This window comes from Cyanistes caeruleus, chromosome 6 (genome assembly GCF_971803275.1).
Source record: "Cyanistes caeruleus chromosome 6, bCyaCae1.hap1.1, whole genome shotgun sequence".
Taxonomy (NCBI): Eukaryota; Metazoa; Chordata; class Aves; order Passeriformes; family Paridae; genus Cyanistes; species Cyanistes caeruleus.
Genome location: NC_141706.1, coordinates 30,857,635 through 30,875,428, shown reverse-complemented (window position 1 = coordinate 30,875,428; position 17,794 = coordinate 30,857,635). Strand labels below are relative to the sequence as shown.

The 17,794-nt window shown below is 41.0% G+C and overlaps 1 protein-coding gene across 5 annotated transcripts in view; it reads left to right on the top strand.

Annotated features, from left to right (window-relative positions):
* LOC111930195 (transmembrane protein 263-like) overlaps positions 1-17,794 on the top strand; it is a 202,623-nt gene that overhangs the window by 121,392 nt on the left and 63,437 nt on the right. The window contains exon 3 of one of the 5 annotated variants that reach the window (XM_086892810.1): positions 3,749-3,810. The exons of the other annotated variants lie outside the window; for them this stretch is intronic. Within the exon in view, the coding sequence (XP_086748936.1) occupies positions 3,749-3,810 (62 nt within the window). The remainder of the gene's footprint in view (positions 1-3,748; positions 3,811-17,794) is intronic. 5 annotated transcript variants of the gene reach the window in all.

The following is a 17,794-nucleotide window of genomic DNA, read 5'->3' as shown; positions in this document are numbered from 1 at the left end:
AGTAATGGGCTGACACTGATTTAAGGCTGGAAAACCCCTGTTTAAAGCTCTACATTAGTGAGAGTGAGTGTAAACTGTGACCATGCCATTTGGCCTGGGACTAAAAATGGCTGCAAAAGTGACACATTTAAAACTGCGCTTTGGATTGAAACAGTGATGGTTCAGTGTTCTTTTGGTCTTAGTTGGTGGATTAGCAGGAAATCTGGAAATCAGCAGCACCAGCTTTCCTGTGACTCTTTATAATCTTAAAACTAGGGAAACATGGCTGTTATGGACTGCTCTGTAGCAGGTCTAAAACCTAATTCTGCCCTGGACCATCATGCTTGCATATTTTGGTGATGTTGCTTCCCTGAATCAGTGAAAGCCTTCTAGAAAGATAAATATTTCAGCTGTGTTCAGTTCCTCTCCGGGATCTGTCACAGTAGCATCAAATGGTAGCTGGTTTTAATCTTTTTTAGCGGATTGGTTTAGAGGAATTGAAACAGACTTCACTTATTTATTGATGGCTGGAAACAAATACCCTGTAGCCTCCCTCCTGCATTCGTAGTGTGGCCAAGAGATGAGAGGTGTAGAATTGGAATAGAAGATCTATCACATTCAGCCTGCAAGGCTATTATTTGAGCTGCCTCAGAAATGTTTAAATTTTTTGTTGTTGCGTTAAAGCACTGGCAGTTGGATTTTGCTAAAAATGACACAGGTGGAGAGGTTTAATTTGTATCCCACACACATGATCTTCAGGGATTTATACACAGCAGAATATGAAGCTGCTTCCCATTTTTACATATCGTGGATTGTCCTTTCTCATCATGCGATACAGAGAGTGTACATCTTTCAGAGCCTGGGAGGGAGGAAAGAGATGAGAGAAGCACATAGTTTTTGTCTTCCCCTGGTATATGTAGCGCATGGCTGGTTAAAGCCTCCACAGGCAGGTACAGCAGGACACTGAGAAATGCAGGCCATGCAAGGACAATCAGTCACGTACAGGCTAGTGATGGAATGCCATTACAGGCTCCCACTGGCCTCTCATGGCCACAGATCCTGTGCCAGGTGTATCCGTGAGCAGCGATTTGGTAGCTGGAGGTGTGTGACCCTGAGCAGCTAATACAAGAGCAGCTGTACTGTCTTCATCCCACAAGAGCAATCAGCACTGAACCATCTTCTCCAAAGGCACAAACCTCATGTAATTTTGCTGCTGATGTATTTCTCACGAACCTTTCCTCTCCTGCTTAGATTCTTTCAGTCAGGGACGTAGAGCAAGCAGTGAGAATATGATTTCTGACACTGCATCCTTCAGTACACAGTGAGAACCAGTCCGGTTGTCTTTTTTGCTATTTGTTTCCTCCCCATTACTATAGTACTGGTAGAAGATTGCCAGTCTCCATTAGAAATAAGTCTCCTCAACCTTATTTGAGGGAGGACTGAGAAAATATAGAGAAAATATATGGCAAGAACTTATGAAACACAGCCTGTCACTTCCAGGAGGTGAAAAATAAAAGGGAAGGTTGTTCTGCAGTCTGCCATCAACTTCACTTGTGGAGTGAGCAAGGGTGGGGGGGTTCCTACAGGGCTGTTTGTGGATAAAGCAGCCAAGCCATGCTGAGCATCTGTTTCATTATTAAACTATTATCATTAGCTCAGTCAGTTTAAGAAGGGAAGCATTCTGCTTTTTGCTGTGTGTATACCTGCAGGTTACTTCATTTTCTTTGTGGATGTGATTACTCTATTTGATGGCTGCTAACTGAAAAACAGTAAAGTCATTAAAGGGCCATAGGTGCCCTCTGGAGCCACTTGCTGAATGTTGATAAAGGAAAATGCTACTGTAATATAAGACATAATCTGATCACTACATCTAATTACAGGCAAGAGTAAGCTGCTAAAGAAGGGTTCTATAAGAATATTATAATTGCATTCATACAGTATTTCCAACTTGAAAGCTATGAGCAAATATTGACTAATCCTTCCAACAGTCCCTGAGGGTGGGAAGGTAAATCTATTACTATTTATTAAGAATTTGTTTCAATTAACTTTTAGCCACTGTTAAAATAACTATGAATTGATGAAAAAATTACCAGCATTTGCCTTACAACAGTTTTGAACGTCTTAGATGCCCCAGTTTTGAGCAGTGTTTCTGATATCTCTTGTAGGTGGGCATCATTTGACTGGAATTAATTTTGGAAGCATCAGAAAAATGCCTGTTACTTTTTATTTCCTCTAATATTTAGTTCTTATTAAATACTAAATATTTGTGTTTGTTAAAAATTTAACAAGCTATCTGGGGCTTTGTAGAATGTATTACATTCAATAAACTTACACAGCATTGTATTATTATTTCTACTATTATTATCATTTCAGGAAATATTTTTCTGTACAGCATAAAACTGCAGATGTTAGTAGTAATGTCTCTTTTTACAGCATAAAACCATTGATATTTGCTCCTTTAATAGGTAGCATTCTCTCCCAGCCCCAGGCAGGGGAACAGGGGTGGAAATTGTGCATAAAATCATGAAGTGCAGCCTAGGCACAAAATAAACAAAATGCTGGTTTGGCTGCTCCTGGTTTTCAGGTTCTAGATGATAGTCCTTGATGCTGATTGTCTGGCTGACAGCCCCTACAAATTTCTACTGATGTCAGGTTGTGCTGTGGATGCTTGCTCAAACCTTCCTAGTAGAGGAGTGGCATTTCCTAGGAAAGGCTGCTCTAGGAAATATGGTAGTTCTTGTTCCACATCTTGGAGACTGAGAAATTCTTGTTTCCTTTTGTCATGTGTGTATCAATGTCAAGTCAAAGATGGGGAGCCATTTCAATCTTTGCTTTGTTTTTAAGTTGGTTGTTTTGGGATACTTGCGCTTCTTTTTTTTTTTTTTTTTTTTTTTTTTAAAACAGTGGTTATACCTTTATTCCAAATTTCTACCTAATGTGTAGACCGAAAAATTGAATATTCTATATGGAGGAGAAAATGGATCATTTTTACTAGTCTCAGGAGAGCTTGGCTTAGTTGGAGTCTGAGGATTTATGCCCTGGGCAATCTTTCAAAAAAAACAATGTAGTTTTGATTTTTTGTTATTTATATTATCGTACATCATTTTGGAACTATCCTCTCCATGCAGAAACATGTGACAGGGTATGTATCGTATTCTTGTTGCTTTCCCAGTGAATGTTTTCTATGTCATTTTGTTACATAAAACTCCTGGATTTGACTCAATGTTTAAATAGTTGTCAGGTGCTTGCAATAGATGGCTTAGTGTCTTGTGCCCCCTTTTTGCTCACGTATGCTGAATAAAAAGCTGCTGTTTGTCACTTGTTTGGCAGGCTCTCAGTGCCTGTACACAGCTTGCATTAATGCTAATGGGAACTGCACACACACTGAAGAGACAAAAGAGCCAGGTTCCTCCTTAATCTACGCAATCAGATAGTGAATACCTTGTCATAGTACCCAAGGTGGCCTTTTGCTGCCCAGAAATTCAGTCTACCGTGCCCTTATTGCTTAAACTGCTTCTAGAAGCTAATCAGATGTCTCCCCCATTCTGACAGGGGAAATATGGGGTAGTGTATGAAAGACAAAGCTTGAATGAGCAGTAACAATTGAGTAGGCAAACGATGCGTGCAGAAGATGACCACATCTTTCTTCTGTTGCCAGTGGAAATCACTGGGAAACACCAGGCTGGTGCAACTGAAGGTTTTGGGCAGCTTTTCTCATTGTTTGTTCTTGCTCAAATGTAGCTCCTCACTATTCTGCTTTTGTCTGTAGGTGGTGTGCTCGGTACCTGGTACCTGCAGCAAACGATCTCTCTGGGGAGGCATGGTGAGAGGGTGAGCAAATAGCTGATTCTTTGGCAGCCCTGGGCTTTCCTGAACTCCTCTTGCTTCCCCTCTTCTTGGTCCTTCCATGTTTTAAAATAATTTTTTACTCTAAGTCTGATAGACAAGAATTGCCCTTTTTCTTCAGCATCTCACAATAAAATTGCCACAGGAGTCGAGACAGGGCAGAGTTCTACGAGAAGCTGCTTGAAAGCAGTCAGTACTTCCTGCCTGAGTGGTTCTCTTCCAATTGTGTTTACCAGGCTCCCTCTGAAATGTCTCTTGTCTCAATACAATAGTGTTTTGAAGCTTGGTAATTTCCATACTTTACTTGGATTTCCTTTTTACGACACTTGCAACCCTTAAGGTTAAATTAAAGTGATTTGGCTTCTTGGTGACTTTTATTTTGTGTTACTTTGTCTTTGGAAGCACAGATTGAGGCTCCCAGCTGAGACTCTAGGCATACTTAGTGTGCTGCCTGCTTCTACTTTTTTCTTGTCCTGATGTGCTCCTGTTGTTCTTGAGTGCCTCAGCAGCTCTAGAGTTGCTTTTTCCTTAGTCAGAGTTGATTACAGTGATTTTGAGACAGGAGAGTCTATTTTATGACCCCATCAGCCAGCCTGAGCGTAGTCTTCCCAGTGGAGCTGCTGACCTGCTTTGTATGGACTGGCTGCCAGAGGCAGCAGCTGTGGGTCCTCATCAGTTGTCGTGCCCCTTTTACAGATTAACCTTTGCTCTTTTCCCATGCCATTATTTTGTAGGCATGTTGATAATAAGCTGCTTTGATAATAAGAAGTGGGTGTGCATCAACTGGGAAAATGTTTTGGCTCACCTTCGAATATTGTATAAGCCAATTAGGCAGCTGCATGCCTCTCGCAACTGGGATCTGGGTGGATAAAGCCGCTGGTTAACTATAGGTGGCAGCAGCTTTCTAATGCTGTTACATGTGCATGTTGTTGGGTTTCTCTAGAGTGGAGATGATGCTTCACTTGGATCTCGGCTCCCATTCTTCTTAGTTTAGCTGAGGCTTTATTAGCATAAGCTTTTGTAGGAAAAAACCTAGCTGGCTCGACAAGTCATTTCTACTCGAAGGATTTTTTTATCGGCAGAACAGGATATGCTTTGATTGTCACAATCCTTGATACTTATTAATGTGTAATTTACATGTATTTCCAGAACTACAATTCCAGAAGTACAATGTTTAAAAAGCTTTCTGACTTGGCCTGACTTCTGACTACCTTCTCTGCTGTGCTGCCACAGGTTTTCTTGAACTCTGTAGAGGTGTCCAGCTTCCTACACCAGCATCAGGCCAATGCTGTGTTTTATGTAAACAACTCTTGAACTGGCTTGCTATGGCAGAGCAGCAGCCTTCAAGTTGCAATCAGCAGGCCCTTGGGGACCCATGTGCTAATTGAGGGGGAGCAGTGGGAGTCTGTTAAAAGCAGCTAAGAAAAATCAATTGACTGTGGACTCAGGCTTGCTTATAAGGCTCTGCACCTACCCTGGAAAATGCCTTCAGGGGTCTGTAAATTGCAAAGGCTGACAAACACTGAGTAATACACTGTAAGGAAAAACAAATCTCTGCACTTAGAAATCCCCTTTAAATCTCTCGGTTTTAATGCAACAGACAAAAGCATTTTTGACAGTGAAGCCCAAGCACCTCTCTTAACAGTGCTGTAATATATTGGCTTGTGAGAGTTACAGCAAATGTGGTGATAGACGTTCTACTGAAATGGAAGAAATCTGCATCTCTCTTAAATCCTTTGAATTGAAAACAAAATTAACTTGCAGTTTTATTTGCGAGATCAAAACTTTACACTTGTCTTCACACCTGGTCTTTCATGTGCTTGCTGTAGGCTGCTTCTCAGTCTGGTGGGCAGTGTGGCACAGACAGGGAAACAGGGACTGCAACAGGACACTTCAGAAAGCTCGTGCCTGAAGCTACCTGAAGGCATTTTGAGAAAACTAAATACTTAGGAAATGATGATTTGACAAACAAAAATGTTTTGCACTGTGGAGACTTTCATTGGAATAGTATCCTGTTTCCAGAGAGGAATTTCAAGAAAAATTCAAGAGGCTCCTTTCTGTGTTCAGTACTGTCATTTGCAATGTAAGAGAAGACAATTCAGTTTCTTCCTCTCCCTGAATTAAAACAAAGGCTTGGACTTCACTTTTCGAGACCAGGTGAGAGTTCTGGCTACTAAATGACTTGGCAGCTCTTAGAAGCTTTCTTGCTTGGTCTGGAGCAAAATCTGAAAAGCCTCTTTCTTTCAGGAGAGTATATGGAATTCTGGAGTGGCATGGGGTGAATTGCCAGTCACCTGTAGACACACCATCTTGCATCTGGACACGTGTTGACTTGCGTAGGCTTTCCTTCAGTATTCTGGCAGGTTAGCCTACGCTTGTTCTGTACAGTGCGTAGGTGAATTTTCACGTAAGGACTTCGGTGCTAAATGCAGCTGCACAGCTTTTAATATGCAGGATAACTGGTTAAAACTAGTTTAGCTGTCATCTCTGTATAGTACCACTTATGGTACTGAGAAATTAAATCTAACCCTTCTTATACAGCTGAGATGGTAGTGCTTCCCATTCCAAGGGGTTGTGTCTTTCCTGGAGTCCCCAGTGATACTTTACTATCCCTTTATGTCTCACCATGATCCTTTCACCCCCAGTGTTACACATCCTAACTTCACCCTGCAATCAATTAAAAAAGACAAGTACTTGGTTTCTTAGGAGTTTGGCATGTCCTTGCCGAAGCTGTTTTGCATTAGTCTGAGAATGAAACCACCAGGTGGTAGATGTGTCTCTCTAGCCCTTATGCCTGTTCACTCTGAAGCTTTCTACCAGCCAGGAGGAGGCAGCAGCATGACTGACCAGTCATCTTTCCAGTTGCTGTTGCTGCCTAATGAAATGCTTCAAAGCTAGAGGGGTAATGTTCTGATTTGTAGTCCATGCTCAGAAAATGGTGGTTGTGAATGAGACTGAGTTCATAAGCTAATATTTTTTGTCTCCCCTTAGAAATTACCCAGCCAGAAGAGCCCCAGCACTTCTCATGTTTTTTCACAGTCTTCATTACCTCTTTTTGTTTGTTTGCTATATACTTTTGAGAGGAGACAGTAGTGGGACAGTGAGTGAGTGTAACTATTAAGTTTTGCTGGAAATGATGAAATGAAAGTGCATATTATATTCATACCTAATGCATCATTCTCCTGCCTTTACCTTCCGGCCCATCACATTCCAGTCTATTTCAGAGATTTAGATGCATTTATGTCAGATCTCCCATCCCAGAATACAATCTACATCCAATTATCAACCCTTAGGGATACATTAGATGTAACTATTATATCTTCTTCTGTCAATAAAATTATAATCACGAAATGCACAAATGTCGTACTTTGGTTTCTAAAAGCATCACAGATAAGAATGAGATGAAATGAAAAGGCTGTTATGCTGCATTTTACACATGCCTATATGCAGAAGATTGCCAAAATCTCAAGCTGAGGTATGTATCTCCTTTTTCTGTCTGCTACTAACAAATCTCAGCCCTGAGCAAGCAAGTGCCTGCATAGGATCTGACAAAATTACATGCAGAGATGAATTAGTCTTTTCCTCCATTTGTTCACATGCCACGTCCAGGAGAATCACGAGTGCTTGAGTGACTTGTAAAGGTTCAGCAATGACTGTCACATACAGATTTCACAGGCCTGTCTACCCAGGAGTACTTGGTTAAGTGAAACCAAGTTAATGAAAAGAGTTGAATTTCAGGTATATTAGAACCCACTGAACGCCTTCAACACTCTCAAGAAATAAATGGCTCTGAATTCTCATTAGCTTACTCAGACTCATTTTGACTTCTGTCTGAAAACATCTGTATGGGAATTCCTTAGTTACTGCATCTTAAGCTTACACCTGTACTTAATTTGGCTTGCTTTGCCTAAGTTTCCTTTAATTGTAGACATGCTCTAAGTGAAATAAGCCATAATAGCTCAGGAGAGTCTGGAGAGCAGTAGTCACTCTCTATCAGATACAAGTCCTGTTCTCCCTTTCAGTCAGGTATGGTTAGTTACCTCTGCTCATGAAACAATCATCATAGGGTAAAGAAAGAATTTTATATCCGTAAGAAAACTGCACAGCACTTGAAATTAGAGGAGTAAGGGGAAAGGGAGAAGTTATACTGTGTGCAGAATATTCTGTAATACTCTGCTCCAGTGTGGTTTTGCACTCTTATCTAAATTTTCTGGTATTGACTACTGTCAGAGATAGAGGAGCAGGCTAGACAGTCTCTCACTGATTCAGGAACATGGGAATTTTTATACTCTGAGCTAAGCTTCTGTGGCAGGGCTGCAGGCAGGGCTAACAGACTGCATAAAACAGAATTTCATTTTTTAATACTTCTAACGCAAGCATTTTAAAAGCTGAAATGCCAACGTAAAATACTGGTGTCTGGCAATTTCTATTGTAATTCTCAGATTTTAAGCTGGAGCTCATACCTGAGTGCCAGGGAAAGAGGATGTCTTAAACTGCAGAAGCATCTGAAAATACAATAACTTGGTAAAGGATATGGTGATCACTACAAATAAAGAGAAAACACATAGACTAAGTTGTGTTTAAAAGAAATGATACAAAAAATCCACCAAACAAACAAACAATAAAGAAACAACCAAACACAAAGTCCTATTTCCTTGGACTCTAATTAAGGATGGAATATCGCCCACGCTCCAAGAGGAAAACTTTTGTCCATGTCTCAATTTAACATTTCACAAGTTGCCACAACTGAAAGCACATGATGACAGTTGCTCTAGCATGTAATATCCAAGGGAAATGTTTGCCGAGATTCAGAAATATACAGTGATATCAGTGAGATTCGTGCAGTAGCTTGTACATAGGCTGAATGGAAGAGATGGGATTTTAGGGAAGATCTTGAGCATAAATCTGATGGTTAACATTTTAGGAGCATAGTTTAATGGGTAGTCAGATGTTCTGCCATGAGATTATATTCACCAGAAGTTTTGCTGAGAGATACCATGTTGAGCATCTGTAAAACTCGGGACATCTATTTCATACAATCAAAAAGTTTGCAAGGGTTGAACTGGTTTCAACCCAGGTCTGTTTGACCTTAAAGAGTTTTTTATCGGTAAACCCAGGTACAAGCTAGGACTGGATGAAGGAAGTTTTAAAATGAGGAGGCTTTGATCTTTCTTTTCCAAATTGCCCTTTGCTGTACAGCACTGACATATTGAAGTGGAGAATCTATCTCTGTAACAAATTCTGTCTGTGTCTTTTCACTTTTCACTGTTACATTCTTTCAAGGTAGTGCTATTTCTAAAATCACCAGCATTTCTGTAAGATGAAGATTAGTTGTATGTTTACTTAAGCTTCCCTGCAGAAATTGCTTTCCCTGGTGTGTATGCATGCATGCGCATGCATGTCTGTACTCTGGTATATTAGATAAAAATGACTGGTTGTTTTGAAAGGCTACTCTTTTTTTACCCTTTTTCCTTTCTGGGACTCTAATTTACAGTGTCCTGTGAGCAGTCTGTGCTGCTGCAATATAAGTTCAGGAAGAAAACAAACGAGACTTGGAAGCAGCAAAGCAGATCTGTTTGCAGGAGGATGGGTAACAAAAGAAATGTGCTGAGAAAATGCTCTCCTGCTCTGCACCTTTGGAGTGCTATATAATTTATAACTGTTCTCTGCAAAGTGTCTGAGACAGTGCCAGGTGTTGGGGAGTTGAATTAACCCCCGTGGCGTGTAGTTATCGGCAGAGGCCAGACCTGTGGATCGATACCTCGGTGCTGTGAGTCACTGTATCAGCTGAGGAAAGTGAATCTGTAAGCTCCTTATTTCTTCATTCTTTTAATCGCAGGGCTGTGTCTGGCTGTGATGAAGATGGAGCAGACGCAAATGTCTGATGCTTGAAGCTCTTTGATTTCTGAGTTGATGGGGTGAAGCCAATGAAATGCTGTGAGAGACTCAGAGAGCTGATAGTGTATTGTCTTTTTCCAAGTATCCTCACTTCCCGTTCTCTTTTTCTTCCTTCCTTACCCACAGATCTGGTTACACTCAGTAGCTGCATGATCTGTGCTTCGCTTGACCGACACAGATAATTTCTAGCATCACTAGTTAAGCCTATTTTTTATTATTATTAATAATGGCTGTTTTAGTCTTGCTTAAATGGATTAGCCTTGCTCCTGCCTGCTTTTTGATTATTTTTGCTGCTGGGGGCTCACTCTTCCGATGAGAGTTCTTGCAGATAGAGTTATTGCCAAGCTTATCCATCACTGAAGCATACCTAATATGTATCAAACTGGATGGAGTAATTGGGTTTTCAGAGAGCTGCCACACCAGGAGAACGTGTCATCCTCCAGGAATGAGAATTTTTGTTGTAGCTATGGAAGATACTTGCACAGTTGCTGAGTCAGCCACCTCCTTTTGCACGCCCTCACACTTCGTGGGTGCACCCATTTTCTGCATGCAGCCCCCAGAATTCGTGCCTGTTGACAGCTGAGTCTTCTTGCTTCCCTGAAGACCATGTGTGTCTTCCAAACCTATTGCTACCCCCTCCACCTCTCTCTTAGAAAAATTAATATATAAAATGCTGTATCCTTCCCTGTTACATTTTTCTAAACTCAGACTTACCCATAAATTGCCCATGTGGAATGCACTGGTAAATTAAATAACATATTGTTCTTTCTTAGCTGCACTCAGTCTCTAGAAGATTGAAAAATTGCCATCTGTAGCCATCACCCAACAGAAAAATAAACAGGGTTAAACAACTGCAATTATTTTCTTATGAAGCCAATTGCAATATGCCAGTCAAAACCACTCACCTTCCTTTCCCTCACAAGTGCATTGTTTTCTCTTTAAACAATGACAGTGACCCTTGGCCTTAAAACCAGTTGCCCCTCAGCTGAGACTTGAAGCAGTTAAAAGGTAAGCTGTCCTTACAGTTGAACAGTGGTAGATACGGACGAGCATGTTGAGTTCCTGGCTTTGGTGATTAATGAAAGCTGAATTAAAGGTGGCTCCTCAGCCTAACAGCTGAGCTTCTGGCCGTTGTTCTGTGTTGTATCTATCCTTTTCCTCATCTTATATTCTGACTTTAACCTCGCTTTCTAGTTCAGTTCCTGTCTTTGTTCTGCATCCAAAGTTGTGGACATTGATCCTAACCACTGGGCATGACCGTTCATGTCCTGGTCTCTTTCTTTTAAAAAAATCATCCAAGCCAGGACTGAGCTTTCCAGATTTCCCATTGCTTTATTCTCAGCCCACTGTCATCCTCTCCCAGCCATGGAGAGTAAATACATATGTGCAGATTTCTGCATTGTGTTCCTAGCACAAGCCTGGGACATTCTTGCATAATAATGTGGGGTATAATTTATCTCTGTGTGCTGACTGTGTTGTCCAAATTGGTTGTCCCCCTTCATCTTCTCCCCAGCTTCTTGCACTTGGTCAATTCTTTATCCCTCAGCTTTCTTCTCTTTTATTCATATATGAAGGCACATATAATACTTAGGTCAAATACAAAATACTTCTATGATTAAAGTAGAATGTCTAGAGAGAGATTTTTATCCAACACTTTTATTTGGAAAAAACATTGTGTAAGGCCACACTGGAAGTACCTGTTGAGTTTAGATACTTTTATTGGAAAATGTCTGTGTGTACTTGAACACAAGTAACCAGTTTTAATTCTTACAGCTTTTACTTCAGTGCAAGCTTGTTTACAGTCCCAAGATACTGGGTGAGACACGTGTGAAAGACTCTCAGGGTGAGTTTGTGGGTCTTTGACACCACCATGCTTCATCTCAGCCATAACAGAAAAATAACTGTGGTCATAATAATTGTCATTCAGCCACAGGCAAAGGGCTGATATTGCAGCAGAGCTGCATTAAAGACGTTTTCTTTGGCTCACTGGCACTTGAGGAGTGACTGTAAACAAGCCAGTGCAAGGAAGCCAGTGGACAAACAGGTAGACAGTAGCCGATACTGTCTGGATCCTGCAGATGGGAAGTTACTGGCTTTGCTGGTATACTTCTTGGCATTGGTTATGATCTGTGCCTCAGTACGGAGGTTCTTGCAGAGGAGCAACTGAGATTGAAAAAGTATTGATATAAAATAGTGAGAAGCAGTGTCATATGCAGAAAAGGGGAGGAAGGATCAGTGTTCCCTTTCTTCATCTCAGCATGATTTGTCTTTGTAAGGCTCTTGGCAGAGTTGTGAATGAGTTTTCCATAGACTGACTCCAACTGGCTAGGTGAAGTCACTGGGTTTTCGAAATATTTGAGGCAGTGGTTTTAAACAAGTGACTGTCTCAACACAAACAGGAATAAAGCAATCTTGTATAGTCTTGGTCATACAGTAACGCCTTTGTTCACTGCTCACAGTAGAATGATTTGGCTTATTTAATTGGAGGCTTTGCATCCCTTCGTGGTCATCTACCCCCATCTGAAGTCTGCCTGAGTCTTCATTGCTGATTTTCTGTGCTTTGCTTCTCCAGAACTGAATTTCTGTTTTCAGTTCTTAGAGTGAAAGAATTGAAGCTGTGATGAAAACAAATAGCTGGAATCTGATTTCTTTTTTTCATGCAACCCTGACCCTGACAGCATGTGATGCAATGCAAGTGGCTGAGAGGAAACTCCCTGCATCCTAGTTGATGCAGAACAATCCAGCAGCTGGGAAACTTGCTGAAACCAGATGCTGTGTGGTAGCAGTGCCATGGTTACAGTTGTGCACTCAGAGAAGTTTTAATTACAGTGTATTTTTTTTCCCTTTTGAAAGAAGGTGGCTAGCCAGGGACAGATTACACATAGATTTAGTTCTTAAGTATTACTTTGTAATTGTTTGGTTTATTTCTTTATAAAAGCTTAGCATGAAGTCACTGAGTTTGGGTTAAGGCTGAATTATGTATTTCTTGGCAGTCCTGGTTTTCATTATTGACCAGAGAATTAAAAAAATTAGCATTGTCCATGTCTGTTAGTATCTCTCAGAAGTGAATCTTGAGTAAATTTACCACAGTGTACATATTTGTTTTTTAATGCTGGATTTTGGATTATCTTTCGTTTCTGTTTTTTATGTATAAGCCTAAGTGCTGGAGGGTCGGAAACAGACAAGATTGAATGGGTCAATTGTATGAATTGGCAAACACAAGATTCCCTCTTTCACACACTATGCTTCTCTGTTAAACATTCTGCAATAACAAAGAAAGATGAAATGTTTGGTCTGTCTGGTGTATGAAGGCTTTCTCAGAGGCTAAGCACTCCAAGTAAGTAAATAAGCAGAAGTTTCAAGTACAGACGTTATTTGTGAAGCAGAATGATGCTACACACACATCTAACACAAGCCTGCAAAAGCAAAGAAATGAAGAGCTGAGTCCTTGCTAGGTGGTTAAACAGCAGCTTTCCAGTAGTAGCTCAGGGCCCTTTGCCATCTCTGTAATCCTTGTGGATTATACTGGAGGTGGGGTACAGTCACTGAATCCAACTGGTTCGAAACAAGTTTGGTGTTTTTTGCTTTCTTTGTAACAGGAGTGAAAATGAGAGAAAAACCCGTCTTTTACCAAATCTTTTGTGCCTAAAAGTTTCAAACATTGCTCTCATTTCATCCTCTTTCCTATCTTTCATTTCCAGCTTCATATTTGATTTGCAGAGACAGTGTCAGTCAGACCCTTTGCTTCCTCCCAATGTGTATTGGTATCTTTCTGTAGAGCTGAGGTGGATTTGGACAAAGGGAAACCTGTGGCCCCGGATCTAAGCACTCATTTCTGTCTGTCAGCAAGTGCCAAGAGAGGGGTATTAATCTGGAATTTCTGCCAGAAATACATGATTTTCCCCTTGGGGACGTTGTCTTGAATCAGCAGAACAGCTCTTAGATCTACCTCATAAGGACACCACCACGCTTTGGATCAAGGCCACAGTTTTGCTCACAATGTGGGAGTCAAGTTTCCCACTGCTGAAGTATAGCTGCCTCTCAAAAATAACACAGCGGCTGTTTTATGACAACATTGTTTGAGCAAACTACTTCTGCTAATGGTGAAATGTTGCTTTTCAGCATAGTATTTCTTTAGAAATTATATGTAATTCAGAATTAGTATTTCTTTCCATACATGAAATGGAAGTGCAGCCCATATATCTCTTGAGTACTGATGAGAGAGTAACTCATGTAGACTAACTTTCTGCACAAAAGAGCACTGGCAATGGGCTGTGAAATAAAGGTGGTTTGGGGTTGTGCAGCTCAAAATAATGTATTTCATAATAGGACATGTAGTGTCTCTGGGAGTTGCACAGCATTACATGCACCAGTGGTATATTCATGGACACATTGTGGGCAGCATCATACCTTCACAGCATGCACTGTTCTGTCGTCCCACCTGAAAATAAGCTTTTTTAGCCTTCATGGTTTTGTTATCTGCTTACTTGAGATGACTTATCTGTAGTTGGCGTTGTTTTCTTGGCAGCATACATCAGGCATCTTGTCAGAGAGCAGCTGTTCATCTCTACCCTCCCCATCATATCCCAACCCACTTGCATGTCAGCTTCACTGTACTGTTGTCTTATCAGTCATCTTGGAGAAGGGGTGGTTTGAATTATTTTCACCAGGAGCATTGTGCCTACTAATTTTCAGTGAGAAAATGTTTTCTAATTACCTCAAAAATAGAAGAAAGTACTGCTCATCCCTTGTGATGCCCACTAGTAGCAAGACCCTTGGGGTTATATTTTGTTACCCTTCCACCTCAGAGGCTGACTGTTTTGCTGAATTGTTTAAAATGGTGATCACCATGTTTCTGCCTCATTCTCCTCTGACTGTGTTGCTGTTCTTTGTGTTTTTCTAAGGATTGAATTTGTACCCAGCTCAGCATGGATCTTACTTCCTGCTTTCCATGGATGTTAGCACAGCAGAATAATGGGATACTCCATAACAGGACCTAGGTGACTGGGTTGTATGCTGGATTTTCCAAAATTTCACATTTTCACATATCTGACCCAGTAATTTGTGAAATGCCCATAGCTCCTGAGCTTGTGAGATGTGAGCCTCATGAGGTGAGAGAGTTCCCCAGAGAACAGCTTACAAAAGGATCAGAGCTTTCTCTGAGAGAAAGCATTGGAAAAGGAGCATGTGCAATATATTATCACACTCAGTAGGAACACAGATTTTCTGGACATTTGAGCTGAGTAGAGCTAGAAGTCAGTTGTGTTAAGTCATCCAAACAGGGTTATGCCACCTGGTTGGGGATCTTATGACAATCTAATCCATGTGGATTTTTTTTTAACTCATCATGGGAATCAAGACCTACACTTGAATAAATAACTTGCCAGTACCTTGATTTTGCTGTCTTTGAGGTCAGCAGGGACTAGGAAGAAAAAGGTGTAAAACTGAAAGACTTGGAGCAGTAGATTGAGTCAAACATAACATAGATAGGTAGCGTGCCACATTTAGAAATCAGGGTATGCTTAAGTCACAGACCACAGCAGTGCCTCTACTGCCAGGTTTAGGCTTCTCTTGAACCTACTGCCAGATAATCAGTTATTGCTGGCAGAGAGCTTAGAGCCTGACTTGAGGGCTGAACGTAGTTATGAGGTTGGTATGCATCATGCTGTCCACTGGTGTGAAGACATTATGGTGTAGAGTAGAGTGATTCCAATTACTCCTCCTCCTTTGCTGCCCTACTTCCGAAATTAAAGGCTGCTGCTGTAACCCACAGTTCACTCTGATTCTTCTCCCTGTGGATTTCAGGGTATTCACATATAATTGTAACATAAGGTTTTATCAGCCATCTGCATTATCCTGCTCTTGTGAGCATCACCAGTGAAAACTAGCAGATAGGACCCATTATCTACACAAAACCTTATCAGGCAGTGACACTCCTGCCACTCTGTTCAGGCAAGCCCAGACACCACACAGGCAGGAGTTTAAACTAGCATCAGCATTTTCACTCTTGTTTCTTGTGATGCTGTTCACCATGGCGGTACACAGCAACAGTGAAAATTTCAGGAAAAGCAGAAGGTTTTAGCAAATTTTCAGTGGAATGATAGAGGTTTGGCTTAGCTTATATTCAAATGGCTTGTCCCACTTCACTTGCATCTCAAGCATTTCCTTGCTTTGTAATGGGAGACAGCTGGTCTTGAAGTTAATCCCCAGGGTTTTGGGGGCTTTTACTTCCCTTGGCAAACTTGAGAGGAAAGATGCTTCAGAAATATTAGCCATCGGCTGTCACTTAGTAGAAATGATAACAGTTGGTGATGGTAATAGCATTGGCTTGAAACTTGCAGGGAAATGCAGGTCTAGCATATGGGCATCTAAAATCTGTGCAGTGATGGAGCTGAGGAACACGACACATTCAACTAGCTTTTGAGTTGAGGGCTCCGAGTTCAGGTTTTACAGCATCAAGCTGTCTTGGAATTTGGCTGCGGTAAGCAGTTAGTGCTTCAGCAGAGAAATTTCCAGTTAATCTTTTTACCTGCATTTGCCAGGCAGACTGCACTGAGTCAGCTCAGCCCGGTCCCCACTGTGCAGTGGCTGCAGCCAGTCTCACTCCATCACTTTTAATGAATCTCAGTCTCTGTGGTTTTCACTAATTTACTCATTCGCAAGAGAAATGAGGAAGTGTTTTCCTGTCTCTCTCTGATAATGAATGAGATATGAAAGAGCTTCATGGCCAGTAAGCACCCTGGAGGGACTTGAGTTTGTCAAAACGTGCAAGGCGTCTTCATCAAAGCAACAAAATTATTTTCTTTCCCCTTACTCTATGAATTGAAAATTCACATGACAACAGCCAGAAACGTGCCCAGTTTTGCTGAGACAATGGAATTGACTTTGAAAAACTGAACATGTGGCAAAATGGATAACATCTTTTGCATCAGTATTTTTCAGAGGTGTATCTTGAAATAATAAATGGTTGCCTGAGGCAGACTTTAATGTGGGGCTTTTGCTGTAGTCTGGTTTGGTGTCTGTAAACCCCCACTTGCACAATGTAGTGTTTTGCACTCGGTGCAGACTGTGGGCAGCAAACGTTTCCTTCGAGGGATGTGTCGAATTCTGTTTACCAAGAATTTTCATTTCTGTTTGCTGCTGTCTTCAAATGTACTTTGTATACATCAGAAGGGCAGAGATAAGAGTTTACAGAAGATTAAACAGGCACAAACACATTAGGGGAGACAGTAAAGGATTCAAATTGTTAAACAGAAATATTAAAGTCCACTCTATAAGTCTTCAGGGCTTTTCAGTACCCAAACTTAATAAAATTAACCAACTGCTGCAGCTTAGCTCTAGTGCTTACCATTGCTATCAGATGCAATCAATAGGAAATTTAGCTTTATATGCCATAGCTTTGAGGTACAAAGGCTAGGTTCCACTTTGAAGTGAAGAACAGCTGCCCAGGAATATTGTGAGCCACGCACTTTCAGCAAGGTAACTTGTCGCAGTGCTCCTGGTTGTGCTGCTGTACTTCAACCCTTTTTAAAACACAGTCCCCTTTGAAAGGTAAATAATTTGAACTATTGCTCCAGTTTCATGTGTAAAGGCAGACAGAGCTTGTAGGAAATACAAACCTTGGAAGGTAAGATGAACACTTGTTAGTCCAAGGATTAAATTAGCTGACCAAGAGAGAATCATCACCCTACAAACCTCCCATTAAAACCTGAAGGCATACAAGTATTTTTCATTGTTATGTTTGAACATATGGTTATTCAAGTGGTGACAAATATTCACTGAAGCTACCATTTAAATATTATTGCATATTAATTGAATACTGTGTCTGTAGCATGCAATGTCACATGCAATCTGAATGTCACTTAGTAGTCCCCTCTCTCTCACTACTTCACTTCGATTTTAGCATTTTCTGGGCTCTTAAGCATTTGTCACGTATTGATTCCCATGGAGTTCCCAATTTTTTATCCACCACAGGGAGCCTAAACATGCTTGAAAAGGGGAGTATCTTGGTTCTGAGGTCTTTTTGTTTTGGATGTATGCTAGATGCTGACTAGGGGTGATACTATTTCAG